Source organism: Podarcis bocagei, assembly GCF_964188305.1.
Source record: "Podarcis bocagei genome assembly, chromosome: 8".
Taxonomy (NCBI): domain Eukaryota; kingdom Metazoa; phylum Chordata; class Lepidosauria; order Squamata; family Lacertidae; genus Podarcis; species Podarcis bocagei.
Genome location: NC_138133.1, coordinates 77,379,997 through 77,406,460, shown reverse-complemented (window position 1 = coordinate 77,406,460; position 26,464 = coordinate 77,379,997). Strand labels below are relative to the sequence as shown.

The 26,464-nt window shown below is 43.1% G+C and overlaps 1 protein-coding gene across 1 annotated transcript in view; it reads left to right on the top strand.

Moving 5' to 3' along the window:
* MRPL13 (mitochondrial ribosomal protein L13) overlaps nt 1-19,459 on the top strand; it is a 35,196-nt gene extending 15,737 nt beyond the window's left edge. Inside the window, exons 5-7 of the mRNA XM_081205192.1 lie at nt 4,169-4,255; nt 5,599-5,720; nt 19,190-19,459. Coding sequence (XP_081061318.1) covers nt 4,169-4,255; nt 5,599-5,720; nt 19,190-19,214 — 234 coding nt within the window. The 3' untranslated portion in view covers nt 19,215-19,459. The remainder of the gene's footprint in view (nt 1-4,168; nt 4,256-5,598; nt 5,721-19,189) is intronic.
* The last annotated feature ends 7,005 nt before the right edge of the window (nt 19,460-26,464 follow it).

Below are 26,464 nucleotides of genomic sequence, written 5' to 3'. Positions count from 1 at the left end.
ACACACAGAGCACCTGAAAAATATAGTAGTTTCTACTGTAAACAAATCCTAGACGTAAAACCGTTGAAACTGCCCTGACGAGAAAGAAATTCCAGATGCAAAACGACACAGCAGTTCTTACTATAATGCACTCCAAGAGTTCTTAACTCCAAATCTGAAGGCAGGTTTATGTAATAAAAAAATAGTAGGCGTTTTAAAACAAAATGGGCAAAATATTTTTCAGTGTGTTATGCACACAGGGGCTGAAGGATCTAAAGGACTTCAATTCTGGGGTGTTCATTAGAAAAGCTGGGGAACTAAACCATGTTCAGAATGGGAACACCAGCAATTAATATAGGTTTCTTATGGTTCTCATATGCACTTGCATGGGAGTAAGTAAGCTCTACTGGAAACAGTAATTTTTGAGTAAAAAGGAAGAGGATTGTGTTGCTCAAGAGATCTGACAAGTATAATAGAACTTGCACTCGTCATGAGTTTTTCTGCATATCTGGTTATTGGGAATTGAAGTTTAACATTGATATGCACTGCAAAAAAAAAAAATATTGAATCAAAGGATCCTCTCTCCCTCTCCCTCCAGAGTTTTCCAATTACTTTTGTTGACTGTATTCCAGAATTGTGTAGTGACTATTAACTGCAGAGGAAGTTACATTAGATTAGTTCTGCTATTAAATACCTTACACAGGATATTAAATTACACACATACCAGCATTTTGCAATGACTAATGTCTGTTCTGATTTTCACAATTCCGATTACTTGCTGGTTATTTTTTCCATCACTTTATTTCGCACTCTTCAACCTAAGCTGCAGGCACATATCTTGATCACGTAAGCTGATCTTCAATTGCTAATTGCATTTTTTTTTTAAAAAAGTACACCCTTTGACAGATTGGTGCAGTACAGCCACAGTTCTAGAATTAAAAGTCCTCTGTTTTGAGGTTTGCTTTTATATAACAGTTTCCCTTTAGGTAAAGTCTGTATAGCTTTCCAGTTTTGATGCAAAGGAGCATATCGGCATACTCAGATCTTTAGGGCAAAGTTTTTAAGGTGTGATGTTTTACTGTGATTTTATGATTCGCTGGAAATCTCCCAGAGCTGGCGCAACCCAGTCAGATGCAGTGTTCGGAATTAGCCAGGCACCTGGTGTATTTTGCACCTGACTTTTGACTGCTTGAGTCCAAGTGAAAATGCCTGGGTGCCAGAATGGGCCTGACATCTCCACCATCTGGACTAATACCACATCCTGTAGAATTCTATCAGTTATTTTTTATCTGCACAACTGGAATGAATTTCTGGAACCAAAATGCATTTTTTCTGTGCAGGAGGTGTCGCCATTAAGAAATAGAGGTTGGAATAGGCCAATATCTGTGTGGACTGTCCCTGGATCAAGTGACTTTTCTTTAAGTTCTCAAAGTTCTCAGCCTAGCTCAAGGTAGTGATATGAACTAGCCAGATGTTTAACGGAGAATCAATCGCAGTCAGTCCATCATTTGAAAAATACGACTTTAGAGCCGTCTTGCCCCAAAATGGCAACGAGACATTCAATTTAGAGCCTATAACCTTGTTTAAGGAGCCATTTGGCCCCTAGCTTAAATATCTGAGTCTCTTAACACTGGTCAGATGGCCGGCATGATGTTGTTGTTGTTGTTGTTGTTGTTGTTGTTGTTGTTGTTGTTGTTGTTGTTGTTGTTAGCACTCAGCTGTTGTTCCTTTGTATAGACGAATATTGGTCCATAGATCTTATTCACCTTTGCTATTAATGGGCCTGTTCATCTTGAGCAAACCGCTAAGCAAATAATTTTCATAGGCTTCAATGCCCGCAGTTAAAGACAAAACTACACAGTACCTCAAAACTGGGAGATGTGTCCTGTATTCCCCACCTGTCGCTGCCCTTCTTTAATATCTGGTTAAATTTGTTTTGTGTCCTATTTATTATGATTATTATTTATTCATTTGACATCCCGCCCTTCCTCCCCCAAAATAACTTGAACTATATATGTTCAACTCCATATAATGATAATAGGATACAAGGTGAGATGAACGAGACATTACTGTGTTTTGTGTGATTTGTGGTGCTGTCTAAGGCTGCAGTCCTAACCTCACAAAGAAGGAATAAGCACAATGGAGTTCCAATGGGAGCTACTTCAGAATAGACATGGTTAGAATTTCAGTCCTTCTGCCATTCTTCAGGTAGGCAAAGTTGTCTTTCTAGAAACAGAGATCAAAACTTGAAATTATTCTAAAATGATTTACATTTTAAAAAAGAAGCCAGGTCTGTGTATTGCTCACATGTGATGCTTTAAAAATATTATTCAGATAAGGGAGGCACAACATATTATATTTTAGAAGGGAATTTATGAGTGTGTAGCTACATGGGGTGCAGGCTCTGTTTTTAAAACTGAAACCAAATACACTTGTACATTTGGAAAGAATTATTTGGATAAATGTATCTGTCTTTCACCTCTAAATATTTACAGTATAGTCAACATTTACTTATAATGAATAAATGGGGATAGTCAGAAATAGCCATTAACTGTCCAATCCTTAGTGTGTTGTGCCAACAGGATTGGAAGAGAGAGAAAAGAATTGAAAGTGCTTTGTAGCTCAGATTAGTTAAGGCCAGTGTTAGAAACTGGGATGCAAAAGCTAGGAGCATCACTGGGACTTGAATTGTAGGCGCAAAAACAGAATGTCTAGTCACTACTTTTTTAAATTATATAGGGATTTCCTTTGTAAAGACACTGCAGGTTTTCTTTATTTAAGAAACAGATTTTGGCACACATTTAATCCAGGCATGTTTAATAACATGAAAGAAACAATAGTTTAGCATGGATTTTTTAATGCAGCTATGTGAGTGTCATAGCTACCTGGCAAGAGCGATGGGGGGAAGCCCATAATGAAGGCTCTTGTCATTTCCAATAGTAAACATTCCCTTCAGGAATATTTGTGGAAGAGAGCCTGCTAGGGGAGATGCAAGCGATTCATTGCAAACAGTGATGAGGTGGGCTGGGGAAGATGATACAACAGGAAGCTCAAAGGACTGATTCTTCCTCTTTGAAGGCAGAGCCACTTCCGTCCTACGGAGGAGGTGGGGTTGCGGGCTTCACAGCCCCACCACACGTGCAGCAGCTAGACTCCAGCCGCTGCGCGTTTGGGGGGATTCCTGGCCACGTTACCCCCTGGCCAGCCAATCGGCTGGCTCTGGGGGTGTGGCCTGCCCTATTTAAGGCAAGACGCGGCCGGGGATCTCCCTCTTTGCTGCCTCCAGCTGTTCCTGTTTTCCCACCCTCCCGCCCTATAAGGTTTTCGTTCCTTGACCTTGCTATGGACCTCAGTTGGTCACCATCGAGGGGCCTGGTAGGAATTTTTCCGCTTGGCAAATTGGCACCAGCCACTTGGCTTTCGCCTACCTCGTAGCAAATCGTCACAACTTTCTGGGTATTGGCGGTTAGGCATTGGTATTGTTCTGTAGATGGAAGAGGGGAGGTAGAACCATCACCTGCCCCACATATTGAGGGGTAGTCCAATGAAGGATTCCGGGGGGCGTGGCCCTGTCTGAAGCCTGGGGAGGTGAGGTCCCAAGGCACGCCCCCCCAATCAGTGACCCCGGGGGAGTTCCTAGTTGATGTGCATCAGCAGGACTCCCCCTTACTGGTGGTTAACCCTTCCCGGACTTCAAGCAGACGGGCTGAAGTCGGTTAGGACCAATGCCTAAGCCAATACCGCTCATCACCTGTAACCAATAAAGTTGTGGCCATATTTAACCCATTAACCTTAATAATTGTGTCATGTGTCATTATTTCCACCTGGGGGGCGGGAACTCGCCACACAACCTGACATTCCCAGCCACATTATAAAGGGATGAAGAAGGAAGCATGGACACACAAGCATTGCTGTCTATGACTTCTTTAAAGTGCCCAAAATAGCAAACAAAAGTGTGTTGTTGTTGTTGTTTTAAAAAAAGGTAGGTGCAGATAGAGCTTTGAGAAAACATTTTGTAGGTTTAGCTAGGGGTTCAAGTCAGGCCAATTAAGAAAAGTGGGTGTTTAAAACTTTATCTTTTTTATTTAAAATGAAAGATAAAATAAAGTTCTCTTATTTAATTCTGTATTAGAAGGCTGAAGATTTCTGAGACCTTGAGATAGCCAATGTTATGTGTTTTCTTTTGCAGATTGTAAAACTGGCTACGTATGGAATGCTCCCCAAAAATCTTCTCAGAAGAACTATGATGCAAAGGCTGCATATCTTTGCAGATGATGTAAGTTAGTTGCCAGTATTGTTTTTTGTGTACCAATCTCGACTGTACCCATGCAAATTCTAACCTACATTTTCAGTCCATGTACAGTGGTACCTTGGTTCTCAAACTTAATCCGTTCTGAAAGTCCGTTCTAAAACCAAAGCGTTCCAAAATCAAGGCGCACTTTCCCATAGAAAGTAACGCAAAATGGATTAATCTGTTCCAGACTTTTAAAAACAACCCCTAAAACAGCAATTTAACGTGAATTAATAACAAATGACATCCCCATAAATAAGAAAAGGATATTCTTATATGCATCCGCTGCCGCAAGAGTTCTTATAGCAAGGAACTGGAAGGGAGACAAAATGCCCACAACAATAGATTAGCAAATCAAACTTATTGAATTTGTTGAATTGGCCAAAATGACGGCAGCTATCAGAGGTCAAACAAATCAAAATTTAATAAAATAATGGAGTTGCGTGAATGAATATATGAAAAAACACTGCTCCGGCACAGAAATATTGATATGTAAAGAACAAAGTTTGTAAGGGGAAAAGGTTACAAATGCAAGTAAAATCTGAATATTTGTCAAATACAATATAACAACACAACTGTAAAGATAAGTTATAGAGTTAAGATCAAGCAACGATGGAAGGAAGTCAGATTTTAACTCACATTTCGACTTATGTTGAACCAATGGTGGTGGTGGGGAGTGAGGTGGTGGGATGCTTTGTGTTACTAACATGTAAGGTAAAGGTAAAGGGACCTCTGACCATTAGGTCCAGTCGTGGCCAACTCTGGGGTTGCGGCGCTCATCTCACTTTACTGGCCAAGGGAGCCGGCGTACAGCTTCCGGGTCATGTGGCCAGCATGACTAAGCTGCTTCTGGCGAACCAGAGCAGCGCACGGAAACACCGTTTACCTTCCCATCGGAGCGGTACCTATTTATCTACTTGCACTTTGACGTGCTTTCGAACTGCTAGGTTGGCAGGAGCAGAGACCGAACAAGGAGAGCTCACCCCATCGCGGGGATTTGAACCACCAACCTTCTGATCGGCAAGTCTTAGGCTCTGTGGTTTAACCCACAGCGCCACCCGCATCCCGTTACTAACATGTACATATGTGTAAACGTTTCTTTCTGTTATTTTGTAGAGATAAAAACTTCAATAAAAATTAATTTAAAAAGGGGGGGGGGAGTGGGCAACCTGTGGACTTTCAGGTGTTGTTGGGTTATGTCTTTCATCATCCCTGACCATCACTGATGGGAACTGGAGCCCCGCAGCACCTAGGTTGCCCTCTCATGCTTCAGAAAGCAAGTGATGTAATGGATGGCCGGTGGCTGTTTGCGTTTCCCTCTTCCTCAGGTTATCCCCGAAGAAATACGCAAGAATCTTGTAGAGGTGCTTCCGCAGCCCCGCAAAGTGCCCAAGAGGTTTGATGAATATACGCAAGAGGAAATTGATGCTTTCCCAAGGCTCTGGAATCCGTAAGTGTCTAAAAGTCCTTGCACAGGGCTTTTATAACCGCACATGATGGATTAGCTTTTAAAGAATGCGTTAGCCTCTAAGCGGCTAGAGAAATGTTTTAAAAATGCCTTTGAAGCAAAGATGAAGACGGATACGCCATATAGATTTGTCCCTTCAGTTTTTGGATTACTTTGAGAGTAGATTTTGTTCTTATTTCGTGAGAGAGGGTGTGTGTGCGCTCATTTCCTTTAAAATAATAGAAATCAAGGCATATCTGGTTTTGGTCCTCAAGGGAAATATTTTCGGAATAGTTTTTTAAACACAATGGTCTAACCTATAAAATATAGTAGCCTGCTTTCGCGTGGAATACTTTACACACAGGTATTTGTAAGGCTTTGGGTGGATTAAGTTGCAGCCTTGAAAGCAGTCCATAATATGCGTCTTAGGCTTTATTTACAAAGAGAAGAAAGCAGGAAGCTGAGGAGATATATTCCTTTACCAAACCAGAATGCAATCTTGAAACCAATACTTGTGTCAAGTATTAAGGGTGTTTTGTGAAGCACACTGGAGCCAAATCTAGCATGCAGAACAGACCTTCCGAGTTCAACATCTACCCACTAGAATATTGCCTTTTCGGTGGCATTTGAGGTGATGCTACCCAAGCAGAGCTTGTTTTTAAGTGCAGGGTAGATGCCTCTTTTCTTCCCACAACCATCTTTCCTGCCATAGAAGTTTTACCATCACTGTGTCTGTAAAAATATGCCTGTGCAATTGTAATCAGCAGCGGTCTGTATGAGCTCTATGTATTCTTCATGGTGCTACCTTTATGAATGACAATCCGGGAAGCAACTGGGCCTGGATCCCCGCCTTTGACCACCTCAGAAATCTGCTAGTAAAAGACCCGCTGCAGAGATATCAATGTACAGTAATGGTGCAGGAGTAAAATGTATTGCAAAACATTTGATGAGCTTCCTGGAACATTATATGATTACACTGGTACACCATGTTACATACTTAATCCGTTCCGGAGGTCTGTTCGTAACATGAGGCGCGCTTTCACTAATGGCGCCTCCCATTGCTGCTGCGCCGCCAGAGTGTGACTTCGGCCAGTGTGGTGTTGTGGTCAAGAGCGGTAGTCTCATAATCTGGTGAACCGGGTTTGCTTCCCCGCTCCTCCACATGCAGCTGCTGGGTGACCTTGGGCCAGACACACTTCTCTGAAGTCTCTCAGCCCCACTCACCTCCCGGAGTGTTTGTTGTGGGAGAAGAAAAGAAAGGAGAATGTTAGCCGCTTTGAGACTCCTTCCGGTAGTGATAAGGCGGGATATCAAATCCAAACTCTTCTTCTTCGTCTTCTACCGCTCACATCCTCAAAGGTCGCTACAAGGGGCATCTACTTCCGGGTTAGTGGAGTGCGTAACCCGAAACATTTGTAAGGGGGATGGTACGTAATACGAGCTACCACTGTAGTAGCAAGGCCCATACTTCAGAGTTCTAAATAAGAATTCTATACTGACCTTACTTTCACTTCAGATTCTCTGCATGTGATATAAGAGTGATGGGAGAACATAAGAAATCAATACTCTGCCTCCACGATTGGAAGCAGTTATGCTTCTGAATACCAGTTTGCTGGAAACCACAGGAAGGGAGAGTGCTCTTGTTCTCAAATCCTGCTTACTGGTCTTTCACAGGCTCTTCGTAGGTTCTTATGCTACAAAATATGGCAGGGACGGAGCCTCCCTTTCACTGCAGTGCTTGAAATAATTCTGCCTTACCTAAAGAAAGTTATTTTGCTCACTGAATGAGTCTTCACCTTCATTAACTGTTGAGCCTTGGACTTCTTTTTTAAAAAAGATAGTTGGGCATTGTGGTTGTAGGAAGAAAGGAAAAGTTAAAAACATATTCCTCCTCCGTGGGTCTTCTGCTGGTTCCCTCACTGCAAGAAGCCAAGTTACAGGGAACCGGGCAGAGGGCCTTCTCCATAGTGGCGCCCTCCCTGTGGAACAGCCTCCCTTCAGATGTCAAGGAGATAAAGAATTGCAGAACTTTTAGAAGACATCTGACAGCATCCCTGTATCAGGAAGTTTTTAATGCTGGATGTTTTGGTATTGTAATGGGTATGGGGTTGCTCGTGCGTAAGTTGCCGCCTCTCCTGGTTATGTTGCCTTGTTAAACCTTTCTGTCTGGACAGCCCTTCAATTCGTGGCTGCCTCAGTCGCTAGCAGAATCCGTCAGTGGGCGTTTCTTAAATCTTTTCCAACATAAAAGTTGTTTGACACCCAGTCTCCTCCTGCTCTCTCTGCGCGGAAGTCTTCTGCGCAGGGTGGGCGTGGGTAGCGGAGGACCCGTGCTCTCCCCGCTGGTGTCCGGTGAAGAGTCCTGGAGCCCTCTCGCCGATTCCCCCATCTGCCCCCCTTTATCCCTGGTGTTGCGCTGATTTGCTTCCCCATCTGCGGAGCTGCCTCTCTCCCTGCTGGGCCCTTCTCCAGCATCATTTGAGAGCCTTCCCTCCGCCTCTAGCTCCGATGTCAGTTCCCTGACATCCATGTTTTTATATATGCTATAAGCCGCCCAGAGTGGCGGAAACCCAGTCACATGGGCAGGTTATAAGTAATAAAATTATTACTATTTTATTTATTCAGTATATTATATGGGCTTAATTTCTTTTGTTTAGGGAGGAGATAAAAAGTGTTTTGGAAACTTAGTGTGATCCTACCTCTTTCTCAATCCTGCTATACTGTTATAATGAGCAGAATTTAAAATGTACTGCTGTTTACAAGTACGGTATTTCCATCTTATTGAGGCATATGCAGAATTATTCCATCCTGTAATTACGTAGGACAGAGAGAATCAGAAAGACAGAGACCACCCGAAAGAGAATTCTCAAGAGCTGGAGCTGGTTCCCTATGAGCCTGATTATTTAAAGCCATTCTCCTTCCAAATGGGACTTTACAGTCTGCTAACTTTGGAATAACGACGAGTCAAGGAAAAAGTTCCAGGAGAGTCCAGGTGTCTGACCCTTTCCCCTCTGTGAAACATTTCACCCTTCTAATATTATCTGGTGTAGTGTATGAACTTAGAGTGTGAGCCAAGACATCTCAGAATTTCGCCACAACTACAAACTCCCTTAGCTGCTTATATCTCGCCTTCTGCGGTCCACTATGTCAGAACAGTGATACTGAATGGCCATGTAGCCCTCTTTGGTTTATAACATAGGAAGGAAGCTTGTATTTGAAGTACTTTGAACATCTATTAAAAAAACAACCCAATATATAAATGCTGAATATATATCCTTATGTCTGCACCCAGTGTCTGGAACAATGGAAAGCATGCAGATTTCCATAAACTAACTTCATTTTGCATACTTTCATCTGGCTATATTACTGGTTGTTTCAAAATCCAGATACCTTGGTGAGCACTATAATAGCTAAAAGGCAAGGAATTAAGACTCTACCAGAATTGATGCCTGAGCTGCTGGTTCCTTCACCATTGGTTCCTGGCTGTCCTTTGCCTCTTTCTCCTTTCTTTCCTCCTTGGTTGCCTAAAATGTTTGTTTTTAGATTGTTGCCCACAGAGGATGAGAAACAAATAGATAACTGGTGTTGTGGAGACAATTCCTCCCGAGGCTGTGTGAGAGCCACAACTCGGTGGTTACTGTGCATGACATACGTGTATCTGACAGTGTTAGAAATTCAGATATTTAAGCTAGGGGCCAAATGGCTACTTAAACCAAGGCTATAGTCTCTAAATGGAATGTCTCGTTGCCATTTTGGGGCAAGACGGCTCTAAAGTCATATTTTTCAAATGATGGGCCGACTGTGATTGATTCTCAGTTAAACATCTGGCTAGTTCATATCACAACCTTCAGCTAGGTTGAGAACTTTGAGAACTTAAAGAAAAAAGTCCCTTAATCCAGGGACAGTCCACATAGATATTGGCCTATTCCGACCTCTTTTTCTTAATGGCGACAGCTCCTGCTCAGGCTGCACAGAAAAAGCATTCTGGTTCCAGAAATTCATTCCAGTTGTGCAGATAAAATATAACCGAGAGAATTCTACAGGATGAGGTATTAGCCCAGATCCAAGGATCTGCAGGCATGCACCTCCAGATGGTGGAGATGTCAGGCCCATTCTGGCATCCGGGCATCTTCACTTGGTTGCAAGTGGTCAAAAGCCAGGTGCAAAATGTGCCTGGTGCCTGGCTGATTTTGAACACTGGTACAGTGGTACCTCGGATTAAGAACTTAATTCATTTTGGAGGTCCGTTCTTAACCTGAAACTGTTTTTAACCTGAGGTACCACTTTAGCTAATGGGCCCTCCCACTGCTGCTGTGCCACTGCCGCACGATTTTTGTTCTCATCCTGAAGCAAAGTTCTATTTCTGGGTTAGCGGAGTCTGTAACCTGAAGCGTCTGTAACCCGAGGTACCACTGTATCTGCCTCTTGACCACTGGATGCCTTGTCCTGAACCCCTTTGGTATCTGAGCAGTCAGAGGTCTTGGCTTAGCGTTTCCCTTCAGAATTGAGATGGGGAGAAATATGAAGTTTATCTTGTTTCTGCAGAAGTGTGCAGAAGTGACTGTTACAACTGTTAGAATTCCTGCTCCATGATTTCAGTCACAGGATTGTTGTCTATCACATGATGGTGTATATTTTGACTCCACAGAGTGAGAAGTGACGGAGACAGGATGTTTGTGTTATTGTGTTCCATGAAGTGGGGCTATTGTCCTTTGTTTTTTTCTCTTTGTTGTCTGATACTAGAGAGAGAGGGAGCCATGTTGCAGTGCTCCGTGTGTGTTTATATGTAAATAAAGTAGATTAGCCAAAATGCTGAGTTGCTGAGGTCTGTCACGCAAGCTGTGAAGACTCTGCGGATCCCTAAGTGTGCCGGTGTCTGTTGGCATCGGTCGCTGTGATGTTCTGGCTGAAGAAAGCTTTTGAAGCTCCCGAACAATTGATCAGGAGGGAGAGAACATGCCAGTCAGGCATGTGTCTCTGCCAAGGTCCTACTCGAGTGTAGGACAAGCTCCTGGCAACAACACTATTAGGCTTGACTCTCCTTCAGATTCCCCCTCCCCACTCAAGAAACATTTAAGTATCTTGCTTAGCCCAAAAGAGGAAGTGAGAGAGGAGGTCAGAAAGCTTTTCTTCCCACTGCTGAGAAAGGGGGAAAGCACTTGACCCCTCGTTGGGTAAGAACAAGGAAGCAATCAAAGCACTACATACTTGGGGATTAAGAGGCGGCAAGATTCCTCATTGCAGAAAGGAGAGTTCTGAAAAAAATATGGGGGGGGGAGGGAATGGTAATGGGTTGGGAGATGCCGCAAGACTCCAGCCAAATTGATATTGATGCTTCTCCTCATATGGAAGCCAGGAGATGTTTTCCTAAAAATCCTGCTAATGTTAGACCTTCGCAGTTTTATGCTGTGAAATTGGAGTCTGTTACCACCACAATTAAGAAGGTTACAGGAAGCCAGTGGTTTTAACGCAGAGAAATGCCATGTGGAATTAAGCAGGGAAATGGTACTTAACGGCACAGCTTATAATTAGTAAAATGTGCCTGAAAAGTGTCTTGCCTTCAGTTGTGAATATTAGGCACCGTTTTAACTGGGAAATTACAGGCCCCTTTCACTCCAGCTGCCTGAGAGAGACTGAGCATAAAATATCTTGCCCCAGGGAATCATGCACGGCTAAAAATACTTCTGTGGGAGTGCCTGCTTACCTGTTTTGTTTGTTTTGTTTTGTTTTGTTTTGTTTTGTTTTGTTTTGTTTTGTTTCTTCAGAGGAAAGATGAGCTGAGCGTGGCTGTGTTACCTGGTTTCTCTATAGCAAAAGAATAGTCCAAATTCATCAGGAAATAAGGAGTTGTTTTAAGTTTTGCATGTGTGCTAAAACTCAGTCTAAGTTTGTTTGGTTTTTAAAAAAGCTTAACCACATCAGTTAACAAACATGGATACATATGCTATATAAATCCAAACTCTCTATAATGTTATTGCTTTAGTTAAATAAATTGCTTAAATTGTTATTAAGTAAATGATTATTTTTCTCCGTCCAATAAAGTACAGCAGAAAAGTTGTCCCAATATAAACAGTTAACTTCTTAAACCTCACAATCATTTCATAATTATCTGTCTTATGTATTTCTAATAGTATAACCAAGTCAGTAATTTTTGATATAACTGTAAAAACTACTCTGAAAATTTATTATTCCAAAAATGAAACCTTCATCGGGTTGTAAATATTAAGATTATACCAGCAAGAAGGAGTCTTTATTTTTTAAAAAAATGATTTAAATTAAGTCTTACTGACTAGTGATTTAAATCGTGATTTAAATTGATTTGATTTAAATTAAGTCCACCCTGCCATAAAGTATCCTCAAAGTTTTGTTTTTTAAAAAATTCCTGCCAGTGGTGAGATGGGCAGAAACAACCCAATTCTCCCTACAAAGAAGGAACTTACCACTGTTAAGTACCAACGTTCGCTTTTCCCCCTGGGGAAGCATTGCACAGGTAATCAGGTACTTCAAAAGAGACGCTCTCATTCCCTTGGAGTCCTCAAATTTGCCCAGTGGCCAGATGCCAGAGTGTTGCTCTAATATGAAGGCTCAAAATAAAATTTTAAGAATCCGAAAGGTCAGCAAATCCACATATAAGCCTCTTTTTGGCTGTTTAAACTTAATCCCATGATTTCTTTATCCATGTAGTGCACCCCTCTTTAAGTCTAAGTCTTCCACTGCCTTTCTCTCTAACCTTTCCCCCAGGTTAAAATTCCAGTTTGCAAGGATGTCTTTGTTCCTGTCAGATGAAGTGCATAAGCACTACCTAGTGAACCATGAGAGGCGCATCAAAATAGTAAAATATTTACAGTCTCTTGTAGTTAAACAGATACAGAAGGAACTGAAGCAGGAATATTGCTTGGTAAAAAATAAACAATGCATTGATTTCCCGCGCCCCCCCCCCCAGTATATTCTTGAAAACTTTGCTCTCTTAATGTTGTTATCATAATATATGCAATAATTATTATTATTATTATTTATTTATTTATTTATATCCTGCCGTCCCCACCCGAAGCCGGGCACAGAGCGGCTAACAACAGTAAAAATAACACAGTTTACATAAAATTACAATCAATTAATTGAAATACATTCTAAAATCAATTCATTCTAAAATCAATTCAGAATCAAATTAATGGCAACCCTGCATTTTCCCCTGATGGGGCTCAATATGCACAGGACCTGTTCCAGTCTGGTTTTAATCTGGCCTATGACTATAGAACAGTACTACCATTTTGGCTCTGTCTCCTAAAGGGAGGTGGGATGTGGGTGGCGCTGTGGGTTAAACCACAGAGCCTAGGATTTGCCGATCAGAAGGTCGGTGGTTCGAATCCCTGCGATGGGGTGAGCTCCCACTGCTCGGTCCCTGTTCCTGCCAACCTAGCAGTTCTAAAGCATGTCAAAGTGCAAGTAGATAAATAGGTACCGCTCCAGCAGGAAGGTAAATGGCGTTTCTGTGCGCTGCTCTGGTTCGCCAGAAGCGGCTTAGTCATGCTGGCCACATGACCCAGAAACTGTACGCCGGCTTCCTCGGCCAATAAAGAAAGATGAGCGCCGCAACCCCAGAGTCGGCCACGACTGGACCTAATGGTCAGGGGTCCCTTTACCTTTACCTTTATGATTTGGCTTAGTGTGGTACGTGACTGATTACATTGACTGAAATAAATTGGTATATACATTCCCGCCCCCCTCTCTATATATACAGATGAAATAGAACATTAAAGAGCCTGATGAAAACATATTTTGTTAAGCAAGCCTGAAAGAGAAGTAGTCACACGTTATTACAGGGCAGCCTTGCTGTCATCAACTAATAATAACTCCACATTCTTGTGAGCATGGCTTTCTCCTTGATGGTTTTTAATTTCTCGACTGCAGATAGAACAAAGACTGGTGTAAAGCAAAGCAAATGGCCTGATTCGATCTCAAGTTCTTGAAGGAGATGGAATTTCTTTTCTCCTTGTCATCAGGAACCGCCAGGGCCAGTGCAGCTTTGAAGGGGGCATTTGGGGATCAGACTGTGTGTTCCCTCCATTCCATACTCAATTCTGTTTGCAGAAAAATGTAAACCAGCGACGGCACAAAGATCTTGATTCTTCAGGTCCCTAATTCTTCAGGTCCCTTTTCGCCCTAATAAGACCAGAAGCTCAAAGATGCATACAGTGGTACCTCTGGTTGCGAACGGGATCCGTTCCGGAGGCCTGTTCGCAACATGAATAGAATGCAACCCGCAGCGGGGCATCTGTGCATGCGCAGGTTGCGATTCGCCGCTTCTGCGCATGCACGTGACATCATTTTGCGTATCTGCGTCTGCCATGCGCGAGCGGCAAAACCCGGAAGTAACCCATTCCAGTACTTCTGGGTCGCCGCGGAACGCAACCAGAAAAAACGTATCATGAAGCAAACGTAACATGAGGTATGACTGTACTAGACATTTCAGCGTTGGTTGGCCATTTTGAATCGTGCAGATTTTTGTCTCTTTCTCTTCCTTTCAAAAACCTTTATTTTTGCACTCTGCTTAGTCTCCCCCACTTTCTTAGCCTTCTTCCTCTTCCTCCTCCTCTTCCTCCTCCTCTTCTTCTGCGATCACTCGTAGCCGAGTAAGATTGTCTTCCATATAAACACAGTTTTAACTATGAGTCCGTAAATGACTGGAGGCCAATTCTGGATAGCACAGATGAGAGGGATCTCTTTCAGGTTGCACACTCTGCGCACCATTCTTTGGCTCCCTTCCCTCTTGCGTCTCCTCTCCCTTCCAGTTTTGGCTGTCCTCCTGCTGTACTAGAACTGGGCAGGATTCATATGTAGCTCAAATGCCTAGTATTCTTTAACCACCCAGTCTTCAGACTTCAGCAGATTTTTCTGCAGAAATTGTCCAACTACTAATTTCAGTGCAGAATTGGTAGAGAGAGTGCATTGTTATTGTTTTTGTTTGTTTGTTTGTTTGGCAAGACTGGCATTGTCCTCAGGAGCCAGCCACGGATTGTAAAACACTTGGAAGTTATTTCTGCAAGAAATCCGCATGAATGGAAGTGGGAGCAGCCCTGTGGATGAAACAGTTGCACAACTCTGCAGAGACTTTCTGAGTGTCTGTCTCGATTCCATGTCTGGAAAAGTTGTCCCAGCCATTCACCCAAACCGGAGTTCAGACTCATTAGTGCCCTTTTCAACTTCGCGTTTGTCCTGTTACTTAATCTCTTCGTGTCAGATTTGTTGGTGTACACCGCTAATAGGTTAGCTGCAAGGCACTGACCTCATGCAGTGCTTCAGGAAAACTTAAGCCCTGTCAGAAAAGTCAGGTTTGTCCACGGCAAGGAGGTGATGAATACCTGCCACTCACTACATGGATGGGAGTCGTTTTTCTCACTTGACAAGAAGAGGGGGTGACCTGCAGGCAAATAGAAAAAATGCCATTTTGAAGGCTTCAAAGTCGTCATGCCAGGTGCATATTGCTGGCTTAGTAAGCAACTTCTGCTGACAAATTTTGGTATTCTGTATTTGTGGGGTAATGTTTCATAGACTTAAAGACAGCTAAGAAAGCTGTGATAGTCTTCAAGTACGTGTTAGAAGTGAAGGGGAAATTGGTTGTGCTAATTTTGACATAACGTTGAATATGTTCCTTGATGTTGTGATGTAATGGAGTTTTGAATGAAAATAATCTGAGAAACATTTTTAAAGATTCCATTACAGTGGTACCTCGGGTTACAAACGCTTTGGGTTACAAACGCTTCAGGTTACAGACACCGCTAACCCTGAAGTTGTACCTCAGGTTAAGAACAGTTTCAGGTTAAGAACGGACCTCCGGAATGAATTAAGTCCATAACCAGAGGTACCACTGTACTTTTTGAAATCTGGACGCCTTCTGTGTCACTATAATACAGAAAGAAGGAATAACTCCCATTTATCCAAGTAAAATGTTGGCTTATCTTTCTGTGTTGGATTCCATTTGGATAAAGACCTATGCCTTGATTTCCTCCGCTCTTGTATTTTCGTAATTAGGATGGAGAAGAGGGTTTCACGATCCTTCTCAACTTCCATGATAGTTAATGTGATTTTTTTTTTGGCATTCTTTAAAACGAGCTTTGCATAGGAACACAGGGATGCATCCTTGCTCTCTTGGGCATTCTTCCTGCCTTTATACAACACAGTTCCAGTTTTTATCAGCCCTTTTGCATTGAAATAATGTGGGGATACGCCTTGTCATTGAAGGCTGCAGAGTTTTGTTAATTATGTTTACTATGCTGTTAAAAATAAAATAGGCTGCCACTCCCACCATACAGCTTCAGCCAGACTCCAGCTTTTGGTCTGCAGAGCATTGCTAGGCAAAAAAAGGGTCACCTTAACTGGAATGCGCTGCCTGCGGTTTTGCTAAGGAGCAAATTCCACAGTGACTCTATTGAGATTGGGCTAAAAACTACCACCGTTTGCTTTCACTTATTTCAGCAGTTTCATCAGCAAATTTTCTAGCGCACCTATTTTTTGTACACACTGAAAATACGTTTTAACAAGGCTCAGGGGGTGTTAAATAGCATCGTACACAGGACAGGAAGACAGTGTTTAGTTTGGGAAGTTTTTCCCCCTTTAAAATAGTGGCTGTCGAACATACAAAACTGCCTTAAAGCGAGTCAGTCTATTGCTTCATCTAAGCCAGTATTATCTACCCTATGTGGCTGTTCATGGTTTTGGAGAATGTTCTTTCCTGGCCCTGAGATCATTTTTAAACTACACGAGTGGCCAAAATTGTGGGAACCTTTAGGGAAAAGTGTATTTCTGAGGTTTGATGGCTCATAGCACCACTTTCTTTTGGAGTAATACCATACAATTATATATCAGTGGAAAGATAATTTAATGAAGAATGTAATGCAATATCTTTTATGCAGAAGAAATCCATAGCAGAAGCAGTACCTGACGCAGGTCTCTAGATCAGTCCATTGGGCTACTTTTTCAAAGCTGCAAGTTATTAATGCTTGATGAGTTAAATTAATTGCGATCACATCAGGTGGTTCTTTCAGTTATAGCTTTCAGTTATGGGCACAGTAGGGTGGTAAGGAACTGGTAAAACAGACTGGCCCTCATCACAACCCACTTTTTATCCTCTTATGAAGACAGAAGCTTTCACAGGCCCTATAAGGCATCCATTTATTCATAAATTCTCTAAACCAGTCCCACCCCCCCGCAATTTGCCCAGATTTCTAACCCACGGCTTCCAGTTGTCAAAGGTCATGTACTTTCTTCGGTTACACTGTGCTGACTTGTTCCAAGTGCAGAATAATTTTTATATTTTGTTAAGGGAAACTCAGAGAGTGAAAGAGGAATGCCCCAGGTTTCATACGGCCATCGCTCATAGGGATATCAATTAACGCTCTTAAGGGCTTTCTTGGGATTAGAGATGTTTTGTTTCGTAAATCTATATTCCTGCCGACAAAACGCGGAGACTTCCTCTGCCAGAAGCAATCTTCTTTGGGCCTGGGATGTATTTGTGCCTTAAAGTCTTTGGAAAGGACAAAAAAGTACCAGTAGTTTTTGAAAATCATAACAGGGTTTCAGAGAAAGGGATTGGTCGCCTTTAATTTTGGGCCACATTAACTCTTTCTCTGCAGCTCATCCAGAAGTTCCGCTCACTTCTGTTAAGTTGGAAATGGATGCTTGTGATCTTTTTCTTTAAAGCTATCTGCAAAAAAAAAAAAAAAAAAAAAATTCTTTTTAAAGCCTAGGAACTGAGTTTACACAGTTCCTGCCACCATTGCCTGACCCTTCCCTCTATTCTGTCGCCTGCTGTCAAACTTTAGACTCCTGCAGTTCTGCCAAATTCCACATGCTTGGATGGCTCTATATAAAGTTAACTAAATATAAATGAACACAGATTAATTATATTCCATGAATATCGAGCATGTGAGTCTTATAGAGCAAAAAATACGGTAAATACAGTGGTACCTTGCAAGACGAATGCCTCGCAAGACAAAAAACTCGCTAGACTAAAGGGTTTTTTGTTTTTTGAGCTGCTTCGAAAGATGATTTTCCCTATGGGCTTGCTTCGCAAGACAGAAACGTCTTGCAAGTTTGTTTCCTTTTTCTTAACACCGTTAATACAGTTGCGACTTGACTTTGAGGAGCAACTCATAGAACGCGGTGTGGTAGCCTTTTTTGAGGTTTTTAAAGACTTTGGTGATTTTTGAAGCTTTTCCAAAACTTTCCTGAAACCGTGCTTTGCAAGACGAAAAAAATCGCAAGACGACAAAACTCGCGGAACGAATTAATTTCGTCTTGCGAGGCACCACTGTATGTGTAGATGTAGCAGCACCTGGTGAGCATCTACATCACAGTCAGTCTATGTCTAACTATTATAAACACTTTTTAATAACTGCCATATTTTTTGGGGGGGGGGGTTAAATAGCAGGGTCTGGCCTCCAGATCATTGGAGAGCTTGTGTGGTATACTGATTTGAGCTGATGCATGCAGCCTTGTTTCATTTTTATCAGCTGAGCAATGTGGTTGCCAATTTCTGCATTTCCCATCTGCTCAGCAGAACCCGGAGCTCTCCTGGGTCATGGGAATTGGGAGGCTCCCTCCCTTCTTGTATTTGCGAAACGAGATGATCTGATGGTGCTTTCCAGTTTTCATATCCAACATACTATGCAGTTCTCGGCCTGTATGTTCAAGCTATCTCATTTATCTCTGCTAATGGCTTGTTTATTTCCTATGAGTGGTGGTCAACTAAGTTTTGCTCACGAGTAGGTCTCTTGAAATTAATGGACCTAACCTGAGTCATACCCATTAATCTCAGTTGGTCTGTTCTGAGAAAAACGCAAGTTGAATACAGTACACTCTCGGGTTACGTTACTCTCGAGTAACGTAAACTTTGGGTTACAAAAGCGGCAGACTCAAAATTATTTTTCCAGGTTTCACCGCTTGCGCATGCACAGAATCGGCTCCTCTGGATGCAGATTTTTTGGGGTCTGCACGGACCCCTGGAACAAATTAAATTTGTATCCAGAGGGTCCTCTATATTTCATTTCAGGTTATTGCGTCCCAAAGCATCTTTAGCTGGAGAAAGAGAGAGAGAGAGAGAGAGAGAGAGAGAGAGAGAGAGAGAGAGTTTGGTTTTGAGTGGGATGGGAACAGGACTACAGTTCACTTTGCTAGTTTCCTTATTTGAGCAGAAATAAGTTACGGGAAACTCCATAAATGACCACCTCCTATTTTTTCTGCTTGTTCTTTGGTACATTTTTTCACATATATTTTTTCCATAGCACAGACTGATGCACTGTTATTTTAGCTGCCAATATATTAAGGGCGAGGAATGGCCACAGGTTCCCAACCTGTAATAAGAGTAATATTACCACCGTAATAATAGTTTATGATCTTTTTATTTCTTCTTCTTTGTTTTATTTGACAAGCTGTCCTAGCATATTTATTCATCCCTGCTTTTTTTTTATTTACAGACCTAAAGATTTTCGACCATCATAGCAGGAAGACTGTGAAAGAATGGGAACAGGAGCCTACATGCTTCGTCTTCGAGAAGATAAAAACCATCCAGCATTTCACAGTTTAGTTAATTGCATAAAGCTTTAATTGTCTGCTCTAAAGCAAACTTGATTTTTTTCCCCAGGTTTAGAGCAGTATTACTTCATTTGTTTATGCTTGGTAATCCCCTTTTTCTTCCGTGGACGGGGGAACGGGGCTGACAATAAAAAATACTTTTCTGAAATTAACTGCAGTATCTACATCTTTTTATACAGTGTTCTGGCCTTTGGGTGAACTTGTTTTGTGGCACGCATAACTGTATAATACGTAAAACATTTGAGCAAGTGTGCTGGCTGTTAGATTGTCGTATTCCTGCTGAAGCCTGCAGTTAGCCAATGATCTCACACTTAAGTTTAGGCGTCCTGCTCTAGCAAAGACTTTTGTACACACATCCCCTTACTGGAGCGGGAACTGTGCATGCGGAACAGGATTGATAGACAGCTAGGACTGTCATTAGAGACAGTGCTGTGCTTCCTTCTGCCAAAAAAGGAGAGTGAGGTTAAACTTGGATTCAGGTTCCCTTGTCTCACCTGTAAGGTAGATTACCGGTGTACAAGTTAACATCACCAACCATTTATTGGGTAGCTAGCCATAGTTGGAATCGGTTTTGTTTGCTGCGCTTTCTCCTTAGGCCCCTAGAGCAGCATGCATGCAGGTAATTAAAGCAGAAACAATAAAAATGTATGCAATTAAAGTACAAACAAAAATAAAAACCACAGCAATCCAGCACAGTACACCACAATACAGTAACCAGTTACCATATTTTTCGCTCTATAAGATGCACCCAACCATAAGACGCACCTAGTTTTTAGAGGAGGAAAACAAGAAATAAAATCTCCATCTCTGCACAGCATCTCTCCAGCGAAGCGGGAGGAGAAACAGAAGGGGCTCTGTTTCTCCTCCCGCTTGGCTGAAGAGGCGCTGTGCAGAGATGGAGAGCTGCGCAGTGCCATTCACTCCATAAGACGCACACACATTTCCCCTTTTTAAGAGGAATAAAGTGTGTCTTATGGAGCGAAAAATACGGTACATAGAAGCAAGGAGACTAGAGAAGGAACACAGCAGCATTCTGATGCCCCACAAAAGAGAATGGTTTTCACCATCCACTGAACGACAAAAGTGTAGCGACAAGTAGATAACAAACACTCAGCACACTGCTGTTAGGTGCATAGCTCTGGATTGGCACCAGTGTAGTTAACTCGGGGTGTGGCTCTGTTCCTGAGGTCCTCTGGGCTGAAAACCCTTGAAATGCCATTCTGCCTATGGGGAAAGTTTTGCAGCGGTGAAATGAGAGGTCTACTGTCGGACCCCTCCTCCAACATATTGGAACAGTTCCAGAAGACTCTTGACAGCAAAATTCCAGCCATGGAACGCAAGGTGTGTCTTGGCAGCAGATGGAATGAGCACACCTAGACTGAATCTGAACTTCTTGTTCGGCAGGAATTTTTTGAGAGGACAAGATCTGGTGTAAGTACCGTATTTTTCGCTCTATAAGACGCACCAGACCATAAGACGCACCTAGTTTTTGGAGGAGGAAAACAAGAGAAAAAAAATTCAGAAGCCAGAACAGCAAGAGGTATCGCTGCAAGAGGTATCGCTTCTGGGATAGCTGCGCAGCCTGCATTCGCTCCATAAGACGCACACACATTTCCCCTTACTTTCTAGGAGGGGAAAAGTGAGTCTTATAGAGCAAAAAATACGGTAATTTCCCTCCCATTGACTTCCAACAGATGATTGCTTCTCTGGCCACACTATTATGGAATCATAGAGTTGGAAGAGACCACAAGGGCCATCGAGTCCAACCCCCTGCCAAGCAGGAAACACCATCAGAGCACTCCTGACATATGGTTGTCAAGCCTCTGCTTAAAGACCTCCAAAGTAGGAGACTCCACCACACTCCTTGGCAGCAAATTCCACTGTCGAACAGCTCTTACTGTCAGGAAGTTCTTCCTAATGTTTAGGTGGAATCTTCTTTCTTGTAGTTTGGATCCATTGCTCCGTGTCTGCTTCTCTGGAGCAGCAGAAAACAACCTTTCTCCCTCCTCTATATGACATCCTTTTATATATTTGAACATGGCTATCATATCACCCCTTAACCTCCTCTTCTTCAGGCTAAACATGCCCAGCTCCCTTAGCCGTTCCTCATAAGGCATCGTTTCCAGGCCTTTGACCATTTTGGTTGCCCTCCTCTGGACACGTTCCAGTTTGTCAGTGTCCTTCTTGAATTGTGGTGCCCAGAACTGGACACAGTACTCCAGGTGAGGTCTGGCCAGAGCAGAATACAGTGGCACTATTACTTCCCTTGATCTAGATGCTATACTCCTATTGATGCAGCCCAGAATTGCATTGGCTTTTTTAGCTGCCGCGTCACACTGTTGGCTCATGTCAAGTTTGTGGTCAACCAAGACTCCTAGATCCTTAATTAATGTGTCTCTCTTGAGGTGGGGATGTTTGGACCACCGGTAGACTGGGAGCAAGGCTCAGTGCTGTTGAGATTCCCAAATTTCCAGTCTATTGAAGAATGTATTTTGAACTGCTTTGGCAAAACGCAGCATCTTTTCCTAAACTACAGTGTAGGTGTTTGCATTAGGCCCTCTCAGTCGTTCCTCCTGTGTTAAATGCTTCGGAGTTGCTCTGACTTCTTAGAACATCTGGCAAAACCGGCAACTCTCCTAAGATTAAAAAGTGACTGGGTTTTGGAAGAAATCTTGAAGCTACACATCTGCCTCTTGCTTCTTTTGGCACATGTATAAAATGATAAATAAAAATGTTCTAAAATTTGCAAAACGGGCATTCTTACTGAACTGTTTTCAGAGGGCATGAGGTTTTCTCCTTTCCTGGGTGCAACACAGTTTTCCTATGATTGTCCAATTATTTGAACAAATCGAATATAGTTATCAAGACTACAGGTATGATTTAGTTCTGACACTACAAAAAGTCAATCCCAGTGGCCATAACAAATGTTTTGGCAGTTGTTCCTGTTTTATGACATGCACTTAGGTCTTAACACTGTTGGCTGGAGTTAAAAAAGCCAAGTTACGAGTGATAAATTTTGGTCAAGGGGAAAGACCGTGTGAGATTAATATGCGGCGTGAACTTCATACAGCCTGCATAGCACAGCCGTCATTAAAAATTATAGCTCACTGTTCATTATGATCATTCTCATGCAAAAGCTGCGACTTGGGCACGCTGCCCTCCTGGCGAACTACGGTCAGTTTCTCTCTGAGCATTTTCCCAAGTCTACTCAGTTGTCCACATAACTGTGCTCTATTGCTTCTTGAAAATCTTTGATACAAGCTGGTCACACAGAGGAATGTGTTACTTTCCACAGATAGTGAGGAGGAATTAAAGAACCTTTTAATGAGGGTGAAAGAAAAGAGCGCAAAATATGGTCTGAAGCTCAACATCAATAAAACTAAGATCATGGCCACTGGGCCCATCACCTCCTGGCAAATAGAAGGGGAAGAAATGGAGGCAGTGAGAGATTTTACTTTCTTGGGCTCCATGATCACTGCAGATGGTGACAACAGTCACGAAATTAAGAGACGCCTGCTTTTTGGGAGAAAAGCAATGACAAACCTAGACAGCATCTTAAAAAGCAGAGACATCATCTTCCCAACAAAGGTCCGCATAGTTAAAGCCATGGTTTTCCCAGTAGTGATGTATGGAAGTGAGAGATGGACCATAAAGAAGGCTGATCACCAAAGAATTGATGTTTTTGAATTATGGTGCTGGAGGAGACTCTTGAGAGTCCCGTGGACTGCAAGAAGATCAAACGTATCCATTCTTAAGGGAATCAGCCCTGAGTGCTCACTGGAAGGGCAGATCCTGAAGCTGAGGCTCCAATACTTTGTCCACCTTGTGAGAAGAGAAGATTCCCTGGAAAAGACCCTGATGTTGGGAAAGATTGAGGGCACAAGGAGAAGGGGACGACAGAGGATGAGATGGTTGGACAGTGTTCTCGAAGCTACCAGCATGAGTTTGACCAAGCTGCAGGAGGCAGTGGAAGACAGAAGTGCCTGGCGTGCTCTGGTCCATGGGGTCACGAAGAGTCGGACACGACTAAACAAGAACAACAAAAACATAGGTCCTGCTTACGGAATGCAATGTATTCCCTGGAAATCATTGGGCGAGTGTTTGCATAACAAATCCACGATTCCCATTGATACCTTTGGGAATATTTCTAATCTCTGCTTTTTCCAACCTCCCTCCCTCCCTGCATGGTCTTTGCCTGAAAATGATGGACGCCAAACAGCAAAGCACAAGCATGTAAGGAAATGGGCAAACTCTAGCTGTTTGGATATCTGAATGTGCAGAGTATTACAGCAAGGTTTGGGCATAATCCTATACAGTATCTTATTTTACTTTCTTTGTCTTTCTGAGTTTCCCCTCTGCTTGCTGTTGGATAGTGAGCCATACTCAGTGAGGAAGTTTTTCAGAGAAAGTTCTGGCCCTCTCCTATTGTCAATCCTGCATAACTGTTTATGCAAATATTTACATTGCAGGCCATTTAGCAAATTGGCCTTGCACTGTGCGTAATCCTGCACAGCATATGAAATACTAGGAGCCATTCCCTCTCACGTTTAATTTACACTGCTTTCAGATTACTGTATGCTTAGCTAATAGACCAGATATTCATCTAAGGTAAATCTTAATCACTGCAAAAAAAACACCCACCAGCTGCAATATTAGGTCATGATTTTGTGGGGCGCTGGGTTAAAACATACTGTCAAAATCTTTTACAGGATATTATGGAGTATGTAATTTTAGGAACCTTACCGGAGCAACAAAAATCAGCATCAAGGAACATAATGTGGACCAATATGTGTGTCTACTGAAGCAATTTGGGTGCAATTTGGCTGGTGGGGTGGGGTGCATACCAATTCAAGCCACTATACAGGGATTCCATTTCATTTTGGGTACAAAATTGATCTTTAGCCTACAAACTGTAAGATGTCTTCATTAAAAGGCAGCACTGATTTATTACAACTTCTAGTGCGTTGTTTTCCAGACTTTGCCATCTGGTGCAGTGTTTTTCCCTCCAAAACTGAAACTGGAGCCACACTTAATTCCCTTCATATTTGAAGGGATGCAGGTGGCGCTGTGGGTTAAACCACAGAGCCTAGGACTTGCCAATCAGAAGGTTGGCGGTTCGAATCCCCGCGATGGGGTGAGCTCCCGTTGCTCGGTCCTTGCTCCTGCCCACCTAGCAGTTCGAAAGCGTGTCAAAGTGCAAGTAGATAAATACAACTCCGGCGGGAAGGTAAACGGCGTTTACGTGTGCTGCTCTGGTTCACCAGAAGCGGCTTAGTCAGAGCTGTACTCCGGCTCCTTCGGCCAATAAAGCGAGATGAGCACTGCAACCCCAGAGTCGGCCACGACTGGACCTAATGGTCAGGGGTCCCTGTACCTTTACCTTTATTCATATTTGATCCAGATTAACTGAGTTTCACTTCGTTTCATACCATCGTAGAACTGCAGCGTTGGAAGGGACCCAGAGGGTCATCCAATCCAACCTCCTGCAATGCAGGAATTGGCTAAACCAACCTTAGCTGGGAGCCAACCAATATATCTGCTTAATTTGCCTGATCAGTTTCCACAGCAATGGGGAGAACTCCTGGCAACTGTAGGATAGTGCCAGCGGCGTAGCGTGGGTTGTCAGCACCGGGGCAAGGCAAGTAATTTGCGCCCCCTAACCCCTAACCTGCTGCCGCTGCCAGCTTCTTCTTGCTGCTGCCTGGTCTGGTCTGGTGTGGTTCTCTCCCGCGCTCAGCGCTGCGCTGGGCGGCCGCTGCACTGTCCCTCCCCCAGATAGTCCCTCGCTCTCTCTCCGCACCGCACGCCTGGCACCCACCCCCTCCACAGTGGGCGGCGACCCAGTGGCTCGGATCGGATTCGCACAGCCAGCACTACAGTGAGAGAGAGTGAGCCAGGTAGGGGCAGAGAGCTGCGAGTGCGTGCGCCCCCCCAGATGTAGCGCCCGGTGCGGCCGGGCCCCCCTGCACCCCCCACGCTACGCCACTGGATAGTGCACTTAACTAGTCCCTGCTAGCATCCTCCTGTTCCATTTGCCATAGTCCTTACTGATGGGTGGATCCTAATTTGGGCCAATGGTGACGTTTCTAGGGCAACCCTCCCTGTGCTAATCAGATGCCGTGCAAGCTGTGCTATGGCAACTTGGGTACCTCCTTACTCCCACTTGATGATGCATGTATGTCGGTCTAGAGGAGGCAGATCACGGCAAGAGTATTGTTAGCCCAGAAATGGAAGCAAGAAGAAATCCCAACGAAAGAAGAATGGCAGATGAAATTAATGGACTACGCAGAATTAGATAAAATGACAGGAAGGATTTGAAGCCTGCGGGACCAGAGATTCACAGAAGATTGGAAGAAATATATGAACTATTTGAAGAGCAACTGTAATCAACAAATTACGCTAGTAGGACTACAAGAAGTTTTGTAAGGAGAAATATATGAAACCTTGCAAAGTACAGAAAGAATAGAGATATTAGTTATGAGATTTAAATGTTATAGTGGAAGTAATAAATGTATATTAAGTGAATAGATTGGAAAATTTTCAGATGTGATTGATGGAAGTCAAAAAAAATGGTACAGTGGTGCCTCGCAAGACGAAAAGAATCCGTTCTGTGATTCTCTTCGTCTAGCGGTTTTTTCGTCTTGCGAAGCAAGCCCATTGAAGGATTAGCGGATTAGCGCTATTAGCGCTATTAGCGGCTTTTAGCGGCTTATCTGCTGATCGGATCAGCTGATAAGCGGCTTAGTGGCTTAGAAAAAAGGGGGGAGGGAAAAAAAACCAGCAGGAACTCGCAAGATATTGTCGTCCTGCGAAGCAAGCCCATAGGAAATTCGTTTTGCGAAGCACCTCCAAAACGGAAAACTCTTTCGTCTAGCGAGTTTTCCTTCTTGCGAGGCATTCGTCTTGCGGGGCACCAGTGTATAAGATTTGAGAGTATGTTTAATTATTGTTGAAAATGATATGTTGAAAAATGAATAAAAAATAATATTAAAAAAGAGGAGGCAGATCAGTACCAAATAGGTTCTCCTCACTCTCCCCAGTCCTGACTCCAACGCTTCTGACAGCCATAGAGTGCTGGCTGCCCAACGTGGTGGTTTACTTTTCATGGCACATATCAGGCCCTCTTGCAACATCTCAGTTTGGGAAACACAGACATG